This window comes from Pithys albifrons, chromosome 13, assembly GCF_047495875.1.
Source record: "Pithys albifrons albifrons isolate INPA30051 chromosome 13, PitAlb_v1, whole genome shotgun sequence".
NCBI classification, from domain to species: domain Eukaryota; kingdom Metazoa; phylum Chordata; class Aves; order Passeriformes; family Thamnophilidae; genus Pithys; species Pithys albifrons.
This window is the reverse complement of record NC_092470.1, coordinates 1,311,663-1,337,783: the sequence shown is the minus strand read 5'-3', so window position 1 is coordinate 1,337,783 and position 26,121 is coordinate 1,311,663. Positions and strand designations below refer to the sequence as shown.

The 26,121-nt window shown below is 45.3% G+C and overlaps 1 protein-coding gene across 2 annotated transcripts in view; it reads right to left on the bottom strand.

Annotated features, from left to right (window-relative positions):
• Positions 1 to 16: 16 nt before the first annotated feature.
• Positions 17 to 26,121, bottom strand: part of TMEM266 (transmembrane protein 266) — an 85,324-nt gene continuing 59,219 nt past the window's right edge. The window contains exons 11-13 of one of the 2 annotated variants that reach the window (XM_071568143.1): positions 18,638 to 18,824; positions 8,327 to 8,377; positions 17 to 1,100 (exon numbers count right to left, since the gene is read on the bottom strand). In XM_071568143.1, the coding sequence (XP_071424244.1) occupies positions 547 to 1,100; positions 8,327 to 8,377; positions 18,638 to 18,824 (792 nt within the window). In that variant the 3' untranslated portion in view covers positions 17 to 546. The remainder of the gene's footprint in view (positions 1,101 to 8,326; positions 8,378 to 18,637; positions 18,825 to 26,121) is intronic. The other variant, XM_071568144.1, reaches the window with a different exon arrangement.

Below are 26,121 nucleotides of genomic sequence, written 5' to 3'. Positions count from 1 at the left end.
TGGAGTGGTGGGGTGGAAGAAAGGAAGACAGGGAAGGCAGGTAAGAAGAAAGGAAGGGAAGAGTGGAGAAAGAATGGAAGAGGGATACAAGGCAGGAGGCAGCATGTGTTTGTCAGTATTTATTCCCATCTCCACGCCCATCCCAGCCATGCTCAGCCCCTTGGTGGGGCCAGGTGGGGGGCCAGGCTGGGCCCAAGCTGTCCAGCAGCTCTGTCTTGCCCCCAAGCACTGTGGGGCTGTGCTGGCCCTGGACTGGTCGAAGTTCCACAGTGTTCCCAGGCATAGTCTGTTGTCCCCTACCAGGCACTGTGGGTCCATGTCAGCCTAAGACTCCTGGAAGGTCCATTGTTCCCAGACAGTCCCCGCAGGTCCCAGCTGGCGCAGAGCTGGTGGCAGGGCAGGTGGATCACGTACCCTGGGCACTGGTGAGCAGAGGCGTCGCTGGCCTCGCCCTGGTTGCCTCCAGCACTGCCACGTCGCCCGTGGCAGCCTCGTGCCCCAGCGTGGCGAGTGTCCCCGCAGGAGTCCCCGCTGCCCCGGCTGTCCCTACGCCTCGGGCACCCTGCCCAGCCGTGGCTCCGGTGGCCCCAGCGCCCCGTACTTCTCCTCGATCGTCGGGGCCCCCTGCGGGCAGTCGAGGAGTGGCTTGAGCTGGAAGACGTCGAGGCTGTCCTGGTTCCTGCGGTTGTAGACGCTGACTCGGTGGCCCAGGTCGGGGCTGGCGCCCGCCGAGCCCGCAGGGCTGGGCAGCTTCAGGTTGACGGGATCCAGCCCCTTCTGCGCCAGGCAGGCCTCCTCCGACAGCGACGAGAGCAGCTCCTGCACCACGGCGTGTGCCACGCGCGGCCGCCCCGGCTCGTCGCCCGTCGTGCTGCAGTCCGGGGACGAGCCCAGCGTGTGGCTGCTCTCGCTGCAGCCCTGCGTGCCCGAGCTGGCCGTGGAGCGCGACGCGCTGCCCGACGTGATGCTGCCCGACGTGCCCGTGCTGCCCAGGCGCAGCGGCACCTCCACCGCGAACAGCTCCGACGAGAGGTTGGGCCGGTGCACGTCGATGGCGGCCGTGGTGACCACGCAGAGGGCGGCCTCGGGCACGGCGCTGTCTGCAGGAACAGCAAACAGAGCTGAAAGCACAGCACGGGGTAGGGGGGAAATGCAGATGTGTGCATGTGTCTGTCTATATATGAAGCTACCTATACACTGACGTATGGCCGTGTACACAGAGCTATTTGAGACACCACATACACAGTCCCCCTTTAATCCATGGAACTGCCTGTCTGTCTCAAAGGGAATACAGTAACACCAACACACCCCTTTACTATAGAAAATCTATAAATAAATAGGGGAAACAGATGTGGAGGCATACACAGCTGTAACTTACACTGTTACATATATACTAGTGTGTATGGACTGGCACACACGAACATCTCTGGGTTTATTCTTGTAGATAGATAAGGGGTATGTATGTATGTATAAGGAACTGTGTCTATAATCCATTCTATGTGCACATGTACACAGTCAGTCCACACACACCTGTAGGCCATAGGCCCTCCCTTTAAATGCCTGTGACTGTTGGAACAGAATGGAAGCACACCCACTCCCCAGCTGGTTTGATGTGTATCTGTAGGGATACACATCTATACACACACACCACACCTGTACATTAACACCCCTGCTGTATGTAGACTGTTTTTATGTTTCACATGCAGAGATACAGACCCATAAAAGGTGTGTGTACCTCCCTATTGATAGCTGGGGCTGTATATACAAGGACACACAGCTAAACATAATGCCACATACCTGTGCATACATGTCAGCACACACATACATTACATACAATAGAGGTGTGTATGTGCTGTCTCACACACTCACACAATTGATATACACATGATCTTCATATATAGATGAGGAATTATGTCTGTATCTGTGTGAGCCCAGTGTAGCATATGTTACACACAGACCTTTTGCTAAACACAATAGGTAGGGCCCACTGAAATATGTACAATTGCTTATCATAAAACAAAATCTGCACAACCCGCATATAGAAACACATATAGAGACATATGTAATAGATCATATACAAACACACCTCCTGCTGCCTTTATGCAGTGATTCCTATACACATGTGTAGGTGCCTGTCTTTATATCCAGTACCATGTCTGTAAAGGGGATGAACATACCTATGTAAGTAATACTGTATACCTACCTCTCTCTATATATGTATGTGCTTGTTTTCTACAATGTATGTGTGTGTCTCCTGTCACACATACACACATATAATTCTTATATATAGATTTATCTATAAAGGTACCCATATATAACATATATACATACGATACATAGCCATGGCCCCCTCCTTTAAAAACATACAATTATCTATAAATAGAACACAAGTGTTCTCACACACACGTATACTTTATAGATAAATACTTATATTTCTCACTGTGTGTAGCTGGGGAATGTACTTAAAGGGATACAGAGAACACATTATGCCTATACATGAGCACTCCCCCTTAACAGACTTCAAAATTTCATATATATACACACATGCACATACATGTACCTTTTTATAGCTTTCCAAGTATATTATGGGGATGGATATAGCAGGATGTACATCTCTATATTACCACATGCCTCTCCCTATGCATGTGTGTGGACACACACATCCTTTGTATATGCACAGTCTCTCAACCACCTTGTTTGATATACACATAATCTTTATATATAGTCATATAGATGTGGAAAGAGCTGTTGCTGTGTGTATACATATGAGCCCCTAAGTGATATATTAGACCTATAAATAGGTATGTACAGATACTTTTTATATATACATACACGTATATGGTACATAGTTGTCATCCTCCCCTTTAAAAACATAATTATCACCCTTTAAATAGAATATATACACTTACACACATGTACACTTATTTTTGTATGTAAATATTTACATGTGGTGTGTATTTGTAAATCTGGAATGTATATACAGGGATATACATATATAACGTGTGTATCAAATAAAATATGATATAAAACACATTGTATCTATATGTGACACCTCCAACCTTTCTACATCCTTTAAATTATATACATACACCATTTTATAGAGAATACATCTCTGTATAATACAGTACATAAACATGTGTGCACACAAGTGTATTGCAGGACACAGGTGTGTATACAGAGTATGTGTCTCTCTATATATACATATACCTACATGTGTATATGCAGAGTCTCACCTCACCTGCTCCCCCCCATTTTATATACACATAATCTATACCTATATAGATGTATCCATACAGATATGGGGACTATATGCATATTATACATTACATATATACATACATAGTAGTACATAGTCTTCCAAAAATATATGAATTTTATATCTATAAAAATACACATATATATGCTGTGTAGTCCCTTCTTTAATTACATATAATTATCATAAACACACTTCCCTCTCTGTATAAATGCATATACTTCTCAACTGTGTATACAAACATGGGGAATTGGGGGAAAAAATATATATGTAGTGTGTGTGTGTGTGCATATCTGTAGGAATATACAGTACAGCTACATTTAAACACACAAGCACACAGAGACACAGCTATGTTGTATGTAATACATATCATACATATATTATACATATATATCTGTGTGTGTGTGTACACACACAGACACCAATGCACTTGTTTATAGATCTTCAAGTGTATTACAGGGATAGATGTATATAGAGAGAAATTTACAAGTAATGCTGTCTGTCTGTATCTATATGCAGATACATATTCTGTATAATACATGGGTATATAAATGCAGCCTCTCTGCCCCCTCCCTTTTTTATACACATAATTTTTATCTCTAGATTTCTCCATAAATGTGTGTGGAATATATGTGTGCATATGTGACCTCCACATAGAATATATTAATATATTATATCCCCTCAACTGATAAATATATATACATAGAAAAAAGTTATGGGTGCATGTCAGTCTGTTTATCCATCTATCCACATACACACACACATACAGATAAAAATATACATTGTACCTACATATGAACACATACACACAGATACAAATATCTTTATCCTTATCTGTATAATGGGGGAGAATACCAAGGGATATACACAGCTATGAGTAACTAGGATATGCCTGTATATATGTGTACACACACTATATATATGTATATATACACACACACACACACCCACACCCCCTCCCCTTTAAATATACATCATTGTTCTACAGATATGGGACTCTGTGTGTGTGTGAAGAGTCCCCTATACAATACAGCACACAGACATATGGACATGTGGGTGTTTGATGCATATAATACATCACACTCCTTTGAAACACATACAATTTTCTGTCTTTAGAATACACGTGTCCATACCTCCTCTCTGCCATATATACAGAATTATATATATCTCTTGTGTGTACATACACAGGGAATGCATATATAGTACACATATATAATGCATTATACTTGAGCACAGTCACATCCACACTACACTTAACACCTACTGTACTTATAAATTATTACACACACATCCATGTGCATGTATGTACCTGCCCCATATATGGTACATAATGTGTATATATTTTGCTTACATATTTATATGTCTGTATCTCTGTATACACATGTGGAATGTATATATAGGGACATACATGAACACACGTGTATAATACTGTGTACACATGTACACAGACAGGGTCCCTCACACCTTTGCCTCCTTTTCTTACCCACACATACACCTACACTGACATTCATACATCTCTATATATGTAGTCCTGTATAGACAGGAGATACACACATAAAGACAGTACTTTATACCTCTTAGGTGCTTGCATGTACCTTTTTAAACAAGGTTGTATAATTTGGGTGTGGGTGGCTACACAGGCTTTCTCTCTCACACATACAGACTTTATATATCCCTACACTCAGCTTTATATAGACACATCCATATTTATAGAGTAAACCTCTCTGCATATAAGTTTGCCCTTCCTAATATATCTACATGTGTACACACATTTTATATAATACATTTGTCTTTATATACACTTGTTCTCTTATATATGTGTATGTAGGGTCGCTCACATACCTACCCATATCTATATCTATATTTATCTCTATATATATCTTTACATATATAAAATACCTGTGTAACTACACAGAGATCTGTCTTTGCATATACACACATAAACAGGTTTGATTATACACACACAGAGATACAGGGATATACCTATATATAAAATACCATGTACCTCTATATTCATATAAACACAAACACATATAGTTCAGATATAAAATATACACATAATACCACATACATGATAAAGATTACAAAGATATGTATATGCAGTCTCACACACACTTTTCTAAATATCTCTATGCACTCACATACACCTACACACAGAGATAGATCCACATTATTTGTAAAATATGCTATTCATATTAAAAAACACATAGTCACATGTATTTTGTTACAAGAAATTTAAAATACGTATATGCAGTTTCTCTCACATCTATATGTAAATATGTGTTTATTTATCCCCATATATATGGGATACACATATTCCCCACCTTAAGCATCTCTACACAGACTTACCAGTGTATACACACACAGCCATATCTACCCATGTACCTATGTGCATATAGAGACATGATACAGCTATAAATGCATACACATTCATCTGATACATACAAATATATGTGTATAGACACAATCATGCACAACCACCTTTACAGATCTCTAAATATATAGAAACATATGGAAACATTCTCAAATGCATATTCTCTAAATAGATACAGAGGAGCTCCCTTCAGCAAGCCTGGATGTCTCCTCAGGGGTATCAGTGCTGGGATACATTTACAGGCATGTACATGTATACAATATACACATACACAGAGACCTAGAATGGTCTGGGTTGGAAGGGACCTTAAAGCTCATCTTGTCCCACTCCCTGCCATGGGCATGGACACCTTCCACTAGCACAGGTTGCTCCAAGCCCTGTCCAACCTGGCCTTGGACACTGCCAGGGGTGGGGCAGCCACAGCTTCCCTGGGCACTCTGTGCCAGGGCCTGCCCTCCCTCACCCTCAGCCTGGCTCCAGAGCAGAGGGGCTCCAGCCCTGGAGCATCTCCATGGCCTCCTCTGAACTCCTCCAGCAGCTCCACATGCTTGTGCTGTTGGGGCCCGTGGGCTGGGGGCAGCTCTGCAGGTGGGGCCTCTCCTGAGCGGAGCAGGGGCGAGGCTGGGTCACATCGAGCTCCCTGTCCCCCAGCACCGCCAGGTCCTTGTCCTTGTCCTTGTCCTTGTCCTTGTCCTTGTCCTTGTCCTTGTCCTTGTCCTTGTCCTCAGGCTGCTCTCAGTCCCTGTGCCAGGGCTCGGATTGCCCAGCCCAGGGGCAGCCCTGGCCCTTGGCCCTGCTGAGCCCCAGGAGGTGTGGCCAAGCCCAGCTGTGCCACCTGCCCAGGTCCTGCTGTGTGCCATCCCTGGGCACAGCCACTCACAGGTTCTGCTCATGCTTCAGGTACGTCCTGTGCCTGTTGTGTTACATACTGGGCAGTTGTACTGCAGCTGCCTCCAGGGGTGTGGATGTGTACATGGGAATAGAAATACATTACACATAGATACATACGTGTATTTCTGTAATTATATACACAAGTGTTCAGATCATCTCTCCTTTACACAGACTTTATATATTTAATATAGTTAATATATTTTAATAAAATATCTGTGTACACAGACACAGCCTCTTGCACATCTTTATCTGTATATAAAGATATATATGTATATGTTCATATAAAAAAGTCACACATATCTTTGTAAGTAAATAAATGTGCTCACATAGACACAAATATGGGAATGTGTGTATGTCTGGAGACACATAGGATACATCATTCATATGTACAAAGATATGTATGTTACATACATCTTTATAGATATATGTATATTAGATTTGTGTGCATATGTGTGGGATATATGTAACATTATAGATTTATATGTGTACACTTTATATATAATATGTATATACACAGACACATCCTTATATAGATAAATATATCTATGCCTGTATTTCACTGTGTAGGCATACTACATATATGGATGAATATATGGGATAAACACATGTAAGACATTATACTAATATATATAAAAATAAATATACGTATACATATACACTCATACCCCCACATATACACCTATCTTGTAAATATTCTATGTACATGTATATATGCAGGCACACACCCCCCTTTTTTTCCTATAACCCTGTTTATATATGGGGATGCATATATGGAGATACATATATTTAACATGCTGTAATGCTTAAACACACATGATATCTATCTATCTATCTATCTATCTATCTATCTATCTATCTATCTATCTATCTATCTATCTATCTATCTGTCTATATCTCTATAGCCTATACACACCCACCCCCACCCCCCCAATTTAATAGCCACACGGTGGGTGGGCACACCTGCACCTGCCCAGCCCTGCTCCCCTGCATGGCAAAGCTGCCTGCTCAGCCTCTTTCCTCTGCCAGCCCCAGCTGGGCTGAGCTGCACAGCAGGGCCACAGGGCCCCTGCACAGGCTGGAGCCCCTCGCCTCAGAGTGCACCGTGTGGAGCTTCTGCTCCTCCTGTGAGCTCTTGGTCCCACCCACATAGCTCCTGATGCCCCTGTGAGCTCCTGCTACCCCCATGTAGCTCCTGCTCCCCCTGTGCAGCTCTTGCTCCCCCCCTGGAGTTCCTTCTCCCTCCCTGTAGCCCCTGCTCTCCCCCTGTAGCTCCTGCCCCCACCTGTAGCCCCCGCTACCCCTGTGAGCTCCTGCTCCTCCCCTGCCAGAGTGGGGCTGGGCAGGGTCGTCCCCCCGTGCCTGTGGGACTCCTGCCAGGGGACATCCATCTGAAGGCTGCCCTCAGGTCACAGACCCTGCTGGCTGCTGAGGTTTCTTACTGCTCAGTTTAACCTTTCTGAAAGGCTCCCAGCGTGGGGGTGGGCTAAGCTGTCTCCCCACTGCTTTTCTCTTCATTTGTTTTGTCTGTGCTGTTCATTCTCGGGTCCATTTGAACTGCTCTGGGGGCTGCACAGCCAGGCTAGGGGCAATTAACCTCTCCAGATCTCCAAACTATACTGAGTGCCTTCAGCAGGAGCAACCTTGGGGCCCTTCAGCCTTTAGAGAGTTCCTGTTGGGACACACTTCCATGAGGCTCTGGTGGGTTTCATTTCCAGGGCAGATGAACAGCCCTGCTCAGCCTCACCTGGCTGGCAGCACACAGTGCCAGGCAAACACAGTTCACCCTCCTGCTTTCAGGCAGAACTCACCACTGCTGGGCTCGTTGTAGTATCGGCTGATGTAGTTATTCATGTCATCCTCTGAAAGGACAGAGAGGCAGCCGTGAGAAGACAGTTCACATCAGTAAATAGTTGAATTCCATCCCATGGAAGGCTCTGCTCTGCCCTGCGTGCCCAGAGCACCACCTGCTCTGTGGGGTTAGGCCAAAGACCAAGATGCACTGAACACCCATCCACCCCATGGCCACAGCCAGCACAGGCACTGGACTATCATTTGTCACAGTTCCTTGCACCACCTGCCTGGGAATGAGGCATTCTGGGTTCCAATGGGAATGTGCTCTGTGATCTTCCCAGGCACTGGCATGGGGCTGACCAGTTGTGCAGACAGTGACCTTTCCCTGGTCAGCAGGACCCTCCCCTCCTGCACAGGGCACAAGGACAGACCTTGAATTTATCCTGACTGGCTGAACCAAGGGCACAGCACAGACAACTTACACCTCTGAGCTGCCTCCTTCCCCGTGGTGGCACTTCAGAAAGGGAGGCACCACGTACCATTTTAATGTGTACTTCCCTGCTTCTAAGATAATTTCTTTTTATAAAATTTTGAATGAATGAAGAGTTACTCTAACCTACTCTAAAGAGTGTTACCAGTCAGGGCTGTAGTACCACACTTGCAGTACATACACAGGAGCTACAGCTGAACCTCAGTAACAGCAAGTTAAAAACGATGTGACCACAGAAGGGAAAGAGGAGCCCTATTGCACATACAGGTTTTAGATGCTGCAGATGACAGTGGCATTCTGTGTTACTTTATAGAAAAGCAGGATGTGTTACTGTTGTGAAAAAAACCCAAAATAACAGATTCCTGTTGCAGTTCTGAGCAGAAGGCAAACATTGCTGCTAAGAAACAGTATCAGCAGTCCAGAAGGTGAAGCTTCCAAGCAACCTGCCCTGCCCAACTTGCGGTGTATCTGTGCTCTAAAAGCATTCACTCCTTTTAAGTGCTCTTCTTGATACCATGTTTCAGAAACCCAGGCTCATCCCTTGGAGCCAGATTTCCTTCCTCCCCCTGGGTCTCTGTGGCTGCAGCGCTGCCTCCTCACAGCACATTGCGGTTTGCAGGTGAAAGGAACAGATGTTTTCTGGGGAACACTTTCCTCGCAAAACAAGACCCAAACCACCAAGCACTCTGTACCTGAAATAGCTGCACTCATAAGAAGGCAATCTAAACTGACACTGAAAGGCAATGTGGTTGTTTTCCTGGTTTCACTGGATCTTAAAAGCTTTTTCAGCCCTTGTTGATCTTTAAATGCCTGCAGTCAGAGGTGTGCTTTGTGCTAATGTCTGAGTTTAAAAAAGAGGCCTCAGAGCAGCTCAAGGCAATGCCGCTGAATTAGGAGTACATTGCAAGGCTTTTCAGCTATCTGCTCCTAAAATACACTTCATTTCAATCATGCATAATTGATACTCTCAGTGCCACCAAACCTTCCAGCCATACACACACAGGTTCTGGTTCAGGCATGGAACCTTCACTAGTGAGAAAATACTCTGTTTCTGGCAGGGCACTTTCAGCATATTTAACTCAGTGTCCAAACGAGGAAAACAGCCCTGCAGTGGCTGCACGAGGGCACAGCCTGTGTGTGCAGGGTCACCCTCCTTGCTGCCTGCCCAGAGCCATGAATGGGCACTGGGGTGCTCCCAGCTCCCACCACACTCTGCCCCAAATGCCAAGATGCACCACAGACAGAAAACAACTTGGACAAGTTACTCACCTGCTTTTCATGGCTTAAGACAAAGCTCAAACCAAGTCCTCTTTAGGACTGCACACATTTCCTGCCCATGTGTCTGTCAACTACCAGAATGTACCAGGGCACTGGTACCCAACTGCTCTTTATGTCAGCAATGGGCAATCCAAGCACCTGGGGAGGAAATGCAGCAAGGGAGCCTCAGCCCCTGCCCTGGCCCTGCCTGGGACACGGGGGGAGCTCCCAGCTGCCCACTCTGCTGTTATTGTGTGATGGCCTCATTAATGTCATTGCTGACCACTGCTTTTCTGTGTAGATGAAAATAAGGTATATGTGTATAAACACACACACACGTGCACGTGCATGTAAAACATGAAACATGTACATTTTTTAACCTTGAGTAGTTTCTTATAAACAAAACTCAATACAGAGTAATGGAATAGCAACAGCAGAATAAATATTTCAGCAACAGATTAAGTTTCTGAATCATTACATTAAAGCAAACTGACAATTAACAAACTTAATCTGGGTCACTTGGGAGTCTCAGCTGCTTTGGGCATTGAAGGTTATAAACAATTCCAGTTACCTCCCATTATATTCTACATTGCTGAAAAAAAGGAGCAACAAATACACAACTATTTGAAAGCCCCTACTTGTGCTCTAAAATGTATACAGAAAGCCAAAGCAGAGCAGTGTCCACTGCCCTGCGACAGTGCTGAGGTGCTGTGGGGATCCCAGGGACATGCAGGTCATGTGAGTCCTGTGGGCTCAGGAGTGCAGTGGTGGCACATGGCAAGTTTGCAAGGGGCTGGCAGGGCACACCAGCTTTTACAAGAGGGGCACATCACTTGTATTATTCAAATTTTACCCAGTGTTTTCTGCTGCCAGTCTATTTTAGTTTCAGCTCCAGAAAGGGAGTTGTCTTAAGTCACAGTTACTTCTTCATAGTTACCCTGTTTGCATAAAGCTTTTTTTATTTCTACCATTTAAAAATTTTCAGGACCCAGAAAATTTAATTTTTCTCCTTTCCCAGAAATAAATCCATCTCTTCCAATACACAGAAATGTTACCTGCACTTCTTTTTCCAGGAGACAAACCTTGCATCCCTAGCCATAAGGATGCCCAAATGGTATTTACAGTAAATTAAAGAACTGGCAGTAAGTGGAAAGGAAAAGCATTTCCCTCTTAATCCCCCTGAAAATGGCCACCTTAGGAAAATGTCGATGGATGGTACTGGGATCCTCTTGTTTGATCTACCAGGAGGAATCACAGAAACATTTCTGTTGGAAAAAGCCTCTAAGGTGGAGTCCAGTGGTAAATCTAACACTGCCAAGGCCATCACTAAACCACAAACCTCTGTGCCACACCCACCACCCCCAGGAAATCTGCGGGACAGGGAATTTGGTGACAGACCTGGTGAGGAAGATCTAACAGTTGTGAGCTGAGAAGGTGGAATGGGAAGAGTGAGGCAGCTCTTCCCATGTGAACCCCCCTCCCTGAGCTGTGGCAAACAGGGATGGTGGGACACCCTTCCCTGGGCAGTGGGAGTGATGGGAGGCAGGGAGATGCACAGCACACTGAGGAGGAATCCAGCCCAGAGGTTTGGCTGAGCAGAGGGATAAGGAGCAGAGACAGGCTGTTCTCTGTGCTCCAGGAGCAGGATTTGCCCAGGCTGTGAGGGGTGACAGCAGCAGGAGCTGAGGCAGCAGAGTGATGTGGGACCACAAACAGGCAGTGGGGCCAACTCCAACAGGATCAGGACTTCCACCAGACAGAAGGGAATGTCTGGTTGGGAAGATTGCTCAGACTCTGACTTCTCTCACATAAACCCAGTCTCCCCTGACACTGTAACCAACCACCTCTTCAAGGCTGGTAAGTGCAGTGCAGTCAAGAGAAGTCCCACCTCAGCCCAAATCTCTGTTATTGAAAACACGTGTGGCTCTCAGTCAGGATCTGTCTGACAGTCACTGGATTTTGTCTGATGAAGGTTTTTCCAACTTATCTGCTGTTCTGTTCCTGTAGGACTCAAAACACACACTGCAATGGTTCAGGGAGTAATAAACTGTTTAGAGTACAGTACCATATAATCTCATCTGACCCCAGAGACAACACTGTGATCTCTCTCTTTTGGCCCTATAAAAATATAATAAATTTTGTGAAACACATAAATGACATTCTACCCAAGGCAGATCTTTTTCAGTTCTACAATGCCTCAACAGTGATCTTTAATTATTTCATCAATGCCTTTAGTGAATGATCTGAAACTCCCCTGCATACAATAAATACCATTTACACATCTTTTAGATTAGAGGCCTTAGAAATGGGGATTTATTTTGAAATACTATCAGAGTATTTTATATTTCGTATTTTTATTGCCATTGCTTTTACTGCCAAGCTGAATTTTCTGAACTGGAAGTTTATTTTTGCTGCTGTGTAGCCTCCCCCTGATAAAGTGAGTCCTCAGAGTAATGTTTTACTCCAGCTTCCCTCCAGAAAGCAATCTTTACTAGGAGGTTTCTAAAGAAGCAGATCTTTCATCTGTTTGTGCCAACAGGAACCAACAGTAGCCAGCTGGCACCTTCCAGGAGACTTCCCCTGCTTCTGGTTTGAAGGCAAGTTGCCACATTAGTGCAAGCTGCAGTACCCAGTGACTGAATTCACACAGACAGGCAGTCCCTGCAGAGCTGGAGGGATGCCTGAGCACAGGGATAATCCATCCTGAGAGGCACTGGAAACTCGGCTTGCACAGAAAACAGAGCAGCGGATTCAGCCTGGGTCTAAGTAAGAAATCAGCCTGAGATGGAAGTTGTTGTGCAGAGGGAAATCCTGGGATGTGAACAGGCTTTGTTATCAGCAGATGCTGCTGGGACAGAAACCCAGAATCCAATCAGGGAGGCTTTGGCCATTGCTTTAGCAGGTCCTGCAGCCAGACCTGAGCACAGCATGGCTGGTGGCTGTGGGTGCAGGAGGGCCTGGGGACCTCTCTGTGCTCTTTTCAACCTTGTTCTCTATGAATCTAGATCAGCAGATCCACATGTGAGCTGGCTCATTGCAGTCAGCCTGAAGCAGAGTCAGAGCAGCTCAGATCTGTCTCTGGGAACAGCCACACTGCTGAGTCTGAAACAAGAAGGCTGAGAAAGGACATCATCTGCTGGGTAAACAGCAGGGAAAGAGAAGAATAAATTAAGCAAAAGGATTCAAGAACAAATTGTTATAAACTGGCAACAAATAACTGAACTCTGAGAATTAGGAAAAACTTTGGAAAGCAAGCGGGTGGAACTGCTGCGATGGCAGAGGAGGGCAGAGCACACCCTGCTGTCACATGGAGCACCATCTGCTTATGAAAGGATCTTTGTGGAAGGGCTGCATGCTTGGACAGTGCAAAACATTCCAATTCTGTGTTCCTTTACCTGTCAGCAATGTCTTCACACCTCTTCACATTAATGGTGAGAGACAACTGCAGCCTCCCATGTGTGACTGTGCACTCAGCATGGCTGGAAGGGAGGAGTTTCTGCCCCACCCATTGGGTGAATATGGAATGCAAGAGCCAAACTTCACTAACTGCACACACATTTATGTAAGTGTTGCTTAAGGTTGATGTCCTTTGATTCCTGCCTGGACGGTCAGTGCACAGGGAACCACAAAGCCTGCAGGAGGCACCTCGAGAGAAGCCAAATTGGAGTGGAGTGCACTTAAAACACAACCATTTCCAAGAGTAGGCTTCAAAGTAGACTCATTTCAACATTTGAAAATAGCCATAAACTATTTTTTATCTATTGTTTTGCACTAACAGGACTGTCTCAGAGCACTAACAGATGATCACTAAAGGAAGTGGCTTAGAGTTTAAAAGCATCCAGCCAGCTCAGACTGCCTTGGAAGGAACAACTGACAAAATCCTTCCCAGTGCCCTGCTTTGCCTTCTCAGACAGCTTATGAATAATCTTCAGGGAACCCCCTGAAGCTCCAGAATTTTTCACACTCCCCTCCCAATCCCCTACTTTCTTCATGTACAAACCAGTGGGTACCTATGAGGAGAGCAAGCTTTACTTTTCTCTAAAGCATAACCATAAATTGCAGCAGTTCCCCAAAGCAACAGACTTAGTGCTAACCCCATAAAATGGAAGTTGGACTCAGAACAGTTAAAATAAGCTCCTGGCGATGGGCGGTTCCGGTTCCTGCTCGAAGCAATAAGGGGTGGCATATTAATCTTACACTATGGCAGCACTGTAGGATTTCAAAAACTGAAATGATATACACAGGAAAATGAGGGATTTCCACTAGGGACTCTAATTCATGTATTATGGGAAGATTAAAGAATAATAAATTTTGGAAGGAAGTATTAATGGTTGGATGTGAACCTGGCATTCCCTGAAGCCTGGAACTTTGTATACCAAACACTAAAAATGATTTGTGCAGGACCAGAAAACATTAGCTGTTATTCTGACCATGACCAGTTACATACTGTATGAGGTAAGAAGTCCTTTATAATTCAGAACTTCCTTCATAATTGAGAGATTAATAGATAGAATAATACTGGCAATTATGTCAAATGGCAACCATCTCTGGGAAGAAGAAAGGAGCACTTAGGATATTTCCCTTGCTCTTAGAGAAAGGCTGACCATAATGGTCCTGAAAATCATTAGTGATGCTGCTGTGCATTCACATGCTCTCAGCCCAAGCTCTTCACAAAGCCAGGCAGGGAAGGTAAAGTGCTCACAGGGCAGCAAATGGCAGAGCTCTGCCCTGGGTCTGCAGCAGCTCAAGCCCTGCCCTTCTCCTGGGTCTGCCACCTTCTCTGGGGTGGGTACTGCACCCTCTGAGCTGCAGGCTGAAGCCTGGCTTTAGTCTTCCCATTTGTTTGCTCTGGAGGTCAAGCTTTTTGGCAAGAGAAATAAAAAAACCTCAATTCTGAGCAAGTTAAAGGGGAAAAAAATTCCTGCTTCTTAACCAAATTAATTAGGAAATACCATCTATGCTTACATTCTCACACAGTCATTCCTGCTGTATCAGGAGGGCCCTTGGTGAGCTGCTCTGGGAGGCAGGAGTGTGTGAGGCAGCACCAGCTCACTGCCCACAGCATCAGAGCAGCTCTGAGCACCACAGACACACCTGGCAGCTGCTTGGGCTCCTTCAGAGGAGGCAGGAAACGTCTGCTGGGGAGTCATGGGACACTTTCAGAGCCTGTTGTCCACCTGATTAGAGCTCTTGCAATTAAGGCACTTCAGGTACAAAGAGACCTGCAGAAGAAGCAGCTGGGTGAGAACAGGCTCTGAATGCTTCCAAATCATCCAGCACATCCACAGCTCTCCTGGTGCAGGTCACAGAGTGTGTCTCTACACAAATTCCCTGAGGGGCTCATGTACCATGTGATACTGGGGTTACCTGACTTACTTTACTGAATGCTGTAGTAAATGGTTGCACAAAACCCAGTGTAAATACCAGAGTACAAGCTACAGCTGCCCCTGAGGAGCACTATCCCATAAAACTTCCAGGTAGGGAAATGAGTAAAAAGTCTCAGTGCTTTTCTACTCCACAAGCCCCTCGTGGTGGAGGACTCTGCACTGAATGTTTCCATTGTTCATATAGATGGGGGCAATAAGATTAGCCTGAGATGGAATATCCCCTTTTCTCATTCAGTATGCTTTCTAGCCAATTTAAGCTTGCTGGTTTGGCAGAATTCAGAGCCCTCCAAAGACAGTGATTTTTTGAAGGCTGAGAAAGTTAAGTCTGGCAAAAACACATCCATTCCATCCCATCCCCAGCCTCAGGTGTTATATGTAGGGCTGATGTTCTGCCAGAGCACAGAAGAACAGCACATCAGAGCCTGTTCTGCCAAATAGCTGAATTGTGGCTTTCAACTGCTGCTTTTCTCTTGACTTTTCTAGTGACTTGGTACCTTATTTCTCCTCTAACTACTCAGTGCAACAGGCAACTGCAAATACATTCAAAGCTCTCAAGTGCCATGTGGCACACAGGGTGATTAACTGCAGCCATCGCTCTGGAATCTTTTAAGAAGGGAAAACACAGCCTAGAGAAAATGGATGCAAAAAAATCCCGTGGTCTGACACAGAGAGTAACTTGCAAAACATAGCCCTTGACCCAAAAGTCAGGAGCTAAAACGTTGGTGGCTGCAGTTCCAGGCAGGTGGTGTGGAAAGCCCTGAGACAGCCCAGGCAGGGCAACTGCAGCACAGGAGATTGGGGGGCACACAACTGCCTGGGTGGGCTGTGCTGTGCAGAGCCAGGGCTCAGAACAGGGCACAGGGCTCAGCAGAGGGCAGATCCCAAACGAGCTGGGTGTGCCCCTCCCCACAGTGCACACAGAGGCACCGGCAGCCAGAGCCGTGCCCTTCCTGCATCCCACAGCACAGAGCCCTGGCTGGGCAGGGGCAGCAGGGCCCTGGCTGGGATGGACACACTGGCAGCAGGGCACAGGGAGGGTGCTGGGAGCTGCCACAGCAACTGCCAGCACAGCACTGGAGTAAAAGCTGGTGCTGGGGGAGCAGGTCCCAGCTGAGGGAGAAGGATGAGGCAGGGCTGGCTCAGGATCCTCCTTCCCCAGAGGGAACTCCCTTCCCAAGGTGTGAGCTGAGGTTTCAAAGTTACACAAAAGCAATCCCTAAACCAGGACTGCCAGTGCAGGATCCAAAGCCTTGGGAGCTTACAAGTTCTTTCTTTGCAAAATAATCCAGGAAATATGTGCAAACTCCTCTCTCTCAGTTGCCTGTTACCTGGACTGTGAACCACAGCACTGCAGGCTCTGGCTGGGTGTGGCTTCCCAGGCAGAACTGGCCCCTTGCTGGTGGCCCAGTGTGATGGCAGAGACCACACACTGCTGTCCCTTGCTGCACAAACACAGGGAATTGCTTCTGTCCAGCTCCTGCCTCAGCCAACATAAACCAGTTAAAATTGTTAAAACAGTCACCCTAATTTAGGTGCTGAAGGCAAACACCCAATGCATCTGCAAAGACTTTGGATGTAAAGGATGATACAGTGCACCTGATACACTTCCTCTGGGACTTTTAGATGTTTTTGGGAATCAGAAATTAATTCTGCCTACTCAGTATAAATATAACATAAACATAACATAACTACACCTTACCCAATACTAAAATAATGCATGATTTCTTATTTGCTGAATGTCTTTTTCAGTGAAAAGCATGAATCTCTCTCAACAGGTAACCTAACTAAAGGCAGAAATCACTGCTGAAGGTTGTGTGTCTGCTTTGCTGCAAGTGTGGGCAGCAGTTTATAGGGAGACTCAAATAATGAGTGACCATGTTAACCTGGATGTTGGAATGAATACCTTGAACAGCACAATCTTCAGATGAATCTCCACAGCACTAAAATTTCAGCAAGCCTCTTACAATGTGCACAACACTCTTCATTTCCAAATGTAACCCTCAAGGAACACATACATAAATTATAGTATATCCACTGGGAAAACCTCTGAAATACTACAAAAAAGGGGGAAATGCATTTTAGGGGGCAGTCTGCTCAACTGTCTGCTTTTAAATACAATTTCATATCAGGAATAATTAATGGCTTCACTGTGGTTAGTCCTTAGATATTATAAAGAGGAAAAAACTGAAAACAATTTCTACATGCTTTCATTACTCTGTAGAGAAAGGAAAGGATTATAATTTGAAAATGTCTGGTGAGCTTTTTCTCTTACCAATTTTGATTAATGTATCTGTGCCTTGAATTCTAAGCAGTTTGACCATAAAAAAGATTATTAAAGATACCATGCAACCTCTAATTCCAACATATTCACATACTACTCATTGACCAAAGTAATCAAGCTGAGATGTCCAAGGAAGACCAACATACCACTGAGGCAGACAGTGTGGCCTCCTCTGGAGTATCACATTAAATGTTGCCAAAACCAGGACACATTCTGCACTCCACTGTATGGGCTGGGGGTGGGGTGGGGGTGGTCACAGGAGCTATGTCTTTTCCAGAAAAAACTTCAGGTCTAATACTTATGGAACAAAAACTGATCCAAGAAAGTGTAACTGTTGGTATTTCCCTGCCCCACACACCTGACAGACACCAGAGGCACAGGCTGCTCCTCACCACAGCCATGTGGCACTCAGACATGAGATGCCTCCACTGCACATCCTGTCCTGGCACCAGGGCTGCCCTGTCCAGCACTGGCAGTTTCAGGCAGCCTGGTGAGAGCACAGGCCCCAGGCAGGCAGCCCCACAGCCTGGGTCCTCTCCAAACCCCAGAAACACAAGTGGCCAAAGACCAAAACTGTTTTTGAATGTTTTTCTCAATTTCCCTGCTTTTCCCTCTGAGTGATTATCCTTTGGCCAATTCTCATTTGGCTGCTCTTCTTCAGTGTTTGATGGATCTAATCATGAGGACACTGGGAAGGTACATCCCAGTCATTTTCTTCCTGAGTCATTTCTTTGGCTCTGTTTAGAATCTGCTCACAAATGCAACAGCAGGTCCTGCCACTACGGAGCAGATGCAGCCTCTTTGTGAGAATGGGAAAGTGCAGCCTCCAGGGGAGTAATCAATTCCTTGCCAGAGTGGAGGCATTCAGAGGGCTCAGTAACTCCCTGGAAGGGACCAGCTGTGCAGGGCTCACCTCGGGGAGGTCGCAGCTCAGTGATGTTCTCGGTGGCTTCGTCGTCCGAGTCCTCCGTGGCCACCACTTTGTACCTCTTGCTGCTCTGTTTGTTCAGCACGTGTGGCACCTGCAGGGCAGCCTCTCTCTCTGCAGCCAGGTCCAGGTCCTGCTGGGCAAGGTGGGCCCTCAGCTGCCTGATTTCAAACTACAGGAAAAAACAACAGCACACACTGATGTCATATGAGCATGGCCAGAAATTTATATTCTACAGTTGGGGACCTATTACTCATTTTGTCACTAAACTGTTACAGTCTGGTAAAACAAATCCAGTGTGACTGAGGCAGGATGTGAGCCCAAGCTGCTGGTGCTCTCCTGGAGCTCATGTGAGCTGGCCCATTGCTTGCCCCTTGCAATCTAAAGCAAGGACTGCCTCAAGCTGCTCTTCTATTTTGAAGGCTCTGACTGAAGATAAGATTTTGCACAATTTTTAACAAATCTAACTGCCAAATCAAATGTAACCTGTATACAAAAAGACCATTCTTAACAGGCATTTAGGGATTTAGATTCATGGCAAATATCCCTAACACACTAGACTTTGTAATATGGGTTTCAGTGGAGGGGGGGGGTTCTCTGAGCAGCACCCAGAATGGTCCTCCCTCACTAACTGGGCAAGTCCTCTTCTGTCTTGAAATGTTCTATACTCAACAGTGTGCAGGAAACCCAGGGGACTCCTCAAATATATGAACCATGGCAGTTAAAGACTTTCTGTAACTAGGAGGGGATTTGCCTCCTGACTGTGTTATAGACACCTGATAAAAAGACAGAAGTTACCAGGTACAATCTGACTGATGGACACAGCATGTTCCTCTTGTGTTTGACAGCCACACACCTTCCACAAAGGAAGAAGAAAAAGGACCTTTTTGGAGAGGCTGAGAGGCCCTTTAGACCCTCACACAAGCACTACAGAACCCCCTCTGCCATGGAGCACAGCTGTGTGGCTGCAAGGCAGGTTCTCTTTTCTGAATTCTTTGAGATCAGTAGCACAGCAGCGACCATGTCTAATTACAGCGAGTCTGAAAAGGAACATCAAATGGGGCGAGTTGGAAAAGGGATTCCAGTTCGCCACACCTGAGACTCTCTGCTTTCCAGACCACATGGGAACAAACTACAACTGGCAGGCCCAACGTAAAAACACAAATGTAGAAAGCAAAGGGGCAGCTCAAACCTCCCAGACCACATTCAAGCCACCCGATACAGGGATCTAACAAAGACACAGCTTTGAATGGGTGGGCAGAGGTCTGGCAGCTGCAAACAGCTGGCTCTGCACGAAGTGCTCACTGCTCTTCACCAAAGAAGTTCTGGCAGCGAGGCAGGAGGCAGGTGGAAGCTGCAAATGTCAAAACACAGCCCTGCCCCTCGATTTCCTGCACTGAAAGCTCCATGGCAGGTGGGTTTGTGTTAACCCATTAACCAGGGGGAACCAGCAAACTGGTACTGCCAACTCTGCTCCCAGTCAGCCCGAAGCTCCTGAGCTGAAGGTGCTTGTGCCAGCATGAACAGAGGGAATTTCAGGTTTTATCCTGGACTTGAAAAAAATAAAAAATACCTTACATTCCACCTTTAAAGGGAGAAAAACACCCTTTTAGATACATCTTTGGTTTAACAAAAAACATGCACTTAAGCATAACAGGCACAAAAGTAGATCTGGAGATTTTTTTAATATTCCCTAGCTCACATTAAAAGGTAGGGATCATTCTGTTTCTCTACATTTCACACTTCACCCTTCAAAAACATTCCTGTGTGTCAGAACAAGAAACATTGCTACTAGAACACTTAATTCTGGCCTAGAGGCAGGATATGATTTCCTCTTTTCATGGAAGACAAAAAAAGTGGCAGGTATTTTTTAACACCAATGAGTAGAACTAGCTGAAAGTCAGCTCAGTAACTATTTCTGAATCATAGCCCACCTAAGGAGAATAAGCACTTACAGAGATTGGCTGCACATGGTAACAACCAAAAGCTTGGAGGGCATCAGTGAGTTTTACAGCTGTGAAAGGGATGCATACCAGGGGATCCTCCCTCCTGTGTGTTCCCGTGGGCAAAGCCAGCACTGCCAGTACCCACAGGTTATTTACTGCCCATCCTGAGAGTCGCTGTGCCCGTCCCGGGCAGGTGGCACCGGCAGAGGTGGTTATTTACTGCCCATCCTGAGAGTTTCCGTGCCGGCCCAGGGCAGGTGGCACGGGCAGAAGTGGTTATTTGATGCCCATCCTCAGAGTCCCCGTGCCCCGGGCAGAGGTGGCACCGGCAGAGGTGGCACCGGCAGAGGTGGCACCGGCAGAGGTGGCACTGGCAGAGGTGGCGGTGCCATCGCTCAGCTCCCGTCGGGGCGTACAACTCTGCTGCCAGGAAACGGCTCTGCTGCCACCTGCCGACGGCGGCGGGAACTGCAGGGACCGCCCGGGACACGGGAACAGCGACACAGGGCACCGGTGACACCGGGAGAGGGACAGCGACACAGGGCACCGGTGACACCGGGAGAGGGACAGCGACACAGGGCACCGGTGGCACCGGGAGAGGGACACAGGGATACTGATGGCACCCTGGCGGAAACAGCGGGACACAAGGCACCGGTGGCACCGTGAGAGTGACACAGGGACAATGATGGCACGGTGAGAGGGACACAGTGATACACGGCACTGGTGGCACCGGGAGAGGGACACAGGGACACCAATGGCACCCAGGCGGGGACAACGGGACACACAGCACCAGTGGCACCGGGAGAGGGACAGTGGGACACTGATGGCACCGTGAGAGGGACACAGGGGCACAAGGCACCCTGACATGGATATCAGGACACCCTGACTGGGCATCTGTCACTCTGTGGCACTCTGACAGGGACAACAGGACCAATGGTACCTTGCCAGTGACACTGGACCAGGCACTAATGTTACCCTGTCAGTCACACTGGAACTCAGGCACTAACGTCACCCTGTCACAGACACAGAACTCAGGCACTGATGCCACCCTGCCAGTGACACTGTGACACTGACTGTCCTGCTGCAGAGTGCCCCACACGAGGCAGACACAGAGCCCCAGTGCTGTCAAAAACACACATCTCTTGCATGTTCAGAAAAGGACTCTGGGACAGTAAATCACCATTTACCACAAGGACTGGTTCAATAAAATGAAAGGATATTCACTAAAATATCTAGGAAAAGTTACACAGGAAACAGATTTTTGTTCATAAAAGGCATGGATCTACCTAAGAATCAGTTTGATATAAACTGTTGCTCAGTAATTATCCCAAGATAATTCACTGCAGAAGCTGCAATACAGTTTTAACCACTAAATCCAACCCCTCACAAACAACGGTTGTTAAGGGGGTGTTCCTTATGGGTAAAATGCAACAAGAGGCTGCATGAGCAAATTAGGTTGCAGATGCTTCTGTCTATTGAACCTTATATTGAACACTGACCTCAGGCAGTTGTAATGTGTAGAAGAGCTAATGAGATTGCTCTGACTGCATGGCAGGAGGTTCAGGGCAGCTTAAATCAATCATTAAAAGGTATAAAATATAACAGTCTTTTTAAGTAAAAAATTCCAGGCCGAGTTAAACACATGACATTTCTATTTGCAGTGGGAGCTGATGTAGCTCTCTGAGTGCACACCTTGGCCCCTCCACCACTGAGTCCTGCAGGAGGGCAGGACTGAGGAGACCACGGTTCCTATTTTCAGGCAGAGACCATCCTTCCCTCAGCCTGTAAGGTGGGATGCGTATTATGCATATCATGAGGGGGCAAAAATAGTGTATAAACTTATATATGTGCCTTGATTTGTTTAAATTAAGATGTACTCATAGAGTAAGAACCTTATAAATCTCACAGAGAGCCAGTGAGCAAAAAACACTGTTGTGTGGGAGAGACACTGTTGTGATCAAGGAGACTGAGGTCTCTTGACTCATGATGATTACAAACAGAGCACTGCCCCTCTTGAGTCTGCTCCTGATTTTATTTATGAGGATACCTATGATATTCATCATCTTTAATTGCATATACTTTGGTAGCTTCTGGTGAGTATTAATCAATAAGCTCCAACATGCTTTGCAATGGAAAAAATAAATTTGAAGACTTCATAAAATCACAGCATAATCTAAGCTGAAAAGCACCTGTGAGGGTCATCCAGTCCAACACCCTGCTCAAAGCAAGGCCATTTAACTCAGCTTTCCAGAAGTCTGTCCTGCCCATTCTGACAACCTTCAAGGCTGTATGTGTAAGGCACAACCTCCTGGCAATCTGCTCCTGTGCCCGACCATTCTCACAGTGAAAATGTTTGTAGTTACATTTAATGGGAATTTTGCATATTCCATGCCTGTCACTGTGCACCTCTGAGAATATTCTGGGTGCCCCTTGCCATGAAGGAGCTGAGAACAGCAATAAAGGTGTCTGTGGCTAATGTGAAAATACACTTATTACCCAGAAAAAGGGAGAGAGAGAGACTATCTCAGAGAAGAATGAGTAACCAGACTGTGAGACATGAAGAGAAGTTTATCAAGGGTAAATTTAACTTACCATTTTCAAAATCTGTTGTATGTCACATATGTTATATGCAGGAACTTGGCAATATTTTGTCAGGAAACAAAGCAGAAGGAATGATGGGGCCCTGCTGTGCCCTTCCTCACTTAAACAATGAAGCAATGAGCATTTCCAAGCAGGTAAATTGACAGACCTACCCAGAGTTGTAGACAATACCTCAGTTTACATGCCTGCTTTTGTTACCACCCATCCTATCTGGGATTCCACAGCACACATGTAAGACTCAAAAAGGGCCTCAGCATTGACTCACATAATACTTCCCTTTAATGGTCTAGCAACAGAGTATGATTGACATAGTTTCAGAGAGATCAATGAACATTTTAGCCAGAAGCTTACTTGTGTCTAATGTAGGAGCAATAACTTTGCTCAATTCTATTAGTGCTGTCTGTACAGAATGCCCTGCCCTAAAACTCATCTGCCACTGGGATACAATCCAATGTTTATTTCCATTAGTTTAGCCATTGTTGGTAACAATAAAAATCAGAAGACAGTTGCAAACTAATGATTTACAGGCAGAATGAAACATGGGATGACCTTGGCTGCCTTCCAGTTACCACGAAAATGACTGGTAGTTAGAAATAAATTAAAATTATTGCAAAAGGATAACATAAGTTATTTCTCTGATAGGTAATTTTACCAGCTAAATAGCCCTGTCCTTAAACTAGCAGCTGTTGAACAAATTATATTCCAAGATAAAAAGAGAAATTACAGCTTCCATAGCTGTGGCAGCTTTACGAATGATGAACCCCCAATTCTGTAGGAGCCACAGAAAAGGAGCTGTTGTGATAAGGCTGAACAGTCTTGGCTGAACTGTGCTGAGCTGAACTACTCTTATGGAAGTTAAGCAGGAAAGATCAAGTAAGTAGATCTCTTATCAATGGAAATTCCTTTACAGGTGATTCCAGAGGGAAAAGGCAATCTTCCCTGGCTAGAACGTGTAGTTAATGAAATCTCAGAACTTTGTTTTGCAATTTAAGTCATTCTCTGTGCATATTATTGATAGTGACTGCAGTGAGACTTCTTTTCCCTTTACCTTTGCCCATTTTTAGAAATCCCTGTGACTGTGATTGTTAATGTTGCTCATGTTTTATGATCTCCTGTACAGCCTTTCAGTATTTTTTGCCTTGACTGCCCTCATGCTTCACTCCTGTTTAACAATCTCTTTCTTGGCCAGTGGAGAATAAATAAAACAGCAAACTATTCCAACAGTTGCAGTGGGTACTACAGAGAACAAAGTGGTGGTCTGTGCAAGTGTAATTTATAAAATATATTCTGGTTTTCAGATGCATGGCTGGCCAAAGAGCCACATCTGGAAAGAGTTTTCACCTTTGCAAAAGTACATCTCCAGTGTCAGTCAGGAATGGGAATGTAGCCGTGATAGCCCATCCCTGCTCAGAACACACAACTGGCAAAGGAAAGGGAAGGCAAAAAGATGAAGGCAGGTTGCATCTTTCCTGCTTTTTCCACGAACAAGCAATCCCTTAAAAAGGCCAAGAAAGACGATGAAACAAAAAAGCACAAACCTGGCAGAATTTTAGACATTAAATACCATTAGGAGCCATTTTTTCCATCAGATGCTGTACACAATGTTAATGTGAATATTATAACACTGACAACTTGTTCTTGACTGAATTATAAAGCTAATAATTTACAAATAAAGGATGCAGTACTTGTGTCAATGTCTTATGTTGCTAACTGTAGCAAATGAGTCCATTTACCTGTTATTAAATACAGCTGAGACACTTGTTTGGCAGCAAGTCAGGCCAGTAAGAGCCATTAGCATGCTGTCATTCTTCTATACACCATATTTTTCCACAGCTGATGACACTTGAAAGCTACAGGAGAACCTGCTCTGTTTTCTCAGATTTACTTCTCTCCCAATGCAGTATTTCTTTGTTTGATCTACAGGTTTGTGTAACCATCAGAGTTTGGGGTAGGGTTACTGTGCTCAAGATAAAATAAGGAGTACATGACTTGGAATGGAGAGTGGTAAGAGCTGCTCCTTGGGATAATGAGCCCATCTTTACTCCAAGACTATGAAATAGTTACATCAAAAATTATTTGAAGACTGAGAGTGTTATCTGGCTGCATAACACAGTTCCTAAAAACAAATGTTTTAAAATTTATGATTGTCAAGAACTTTAGCGTGGTCTGACAGAAAAAAATAATGCATTGGGACTCAACAGATCACAGACTTGCTTAATATGTTTGGCCAAAGGATAATCTCTCTTCTTTAACGTGGGGTGTACACCATTTACCTGGTAATTCACAACCATGACAGAACCCTGAATCACTGAATATCATTGTGCATTGTGTTTTGAAGAGACTGCAGTTTTGCCACTTAAGACACTTACATGGTTGGAAGTAATTAATTTTTGGCAATTTTGTCAAGCTGAAGATTTAGAAATTTGTTATGGTTAATGTGAGAGACTTAAAAATGACACACTGTCAAGAGATCTTCCTAATTCATCACACAGACAACTCACCACCACACCAAGAGTTCATTGCAGAATTGCAGGCTGAGTTCCAGGAGACCTGGAACTAAATCTAAAAAGCCAGTTGGGGACCTAAATACTGATGGTTTGACAAGAATTTTAGGTTCCTCAGGAAAAGATGGCACCTTAATCTCTGCTTCAGATTATGCACCTTTTTGGGCAGTTGGTCTGTTCTGGGACAAGTTGCCTCTCCTGTCTGCACAATATTTTGACTGACTGAGCCACTCATGCTTAAAGGTCTCCTCCCCATTTTGTATTTGAAAGGTCCCTACCACAGCCAGGAGTGGAGGTTGAAGGTAGAAATCTCCAGGATTTATTTGGACATCTATGCCAGAGTTGCCCTTGCAACTGAAACAAGAAGTGAACCCCCTGGGGGCTCACTGTGTTGTGGTCTGATGGTCCCGAGCCTCAA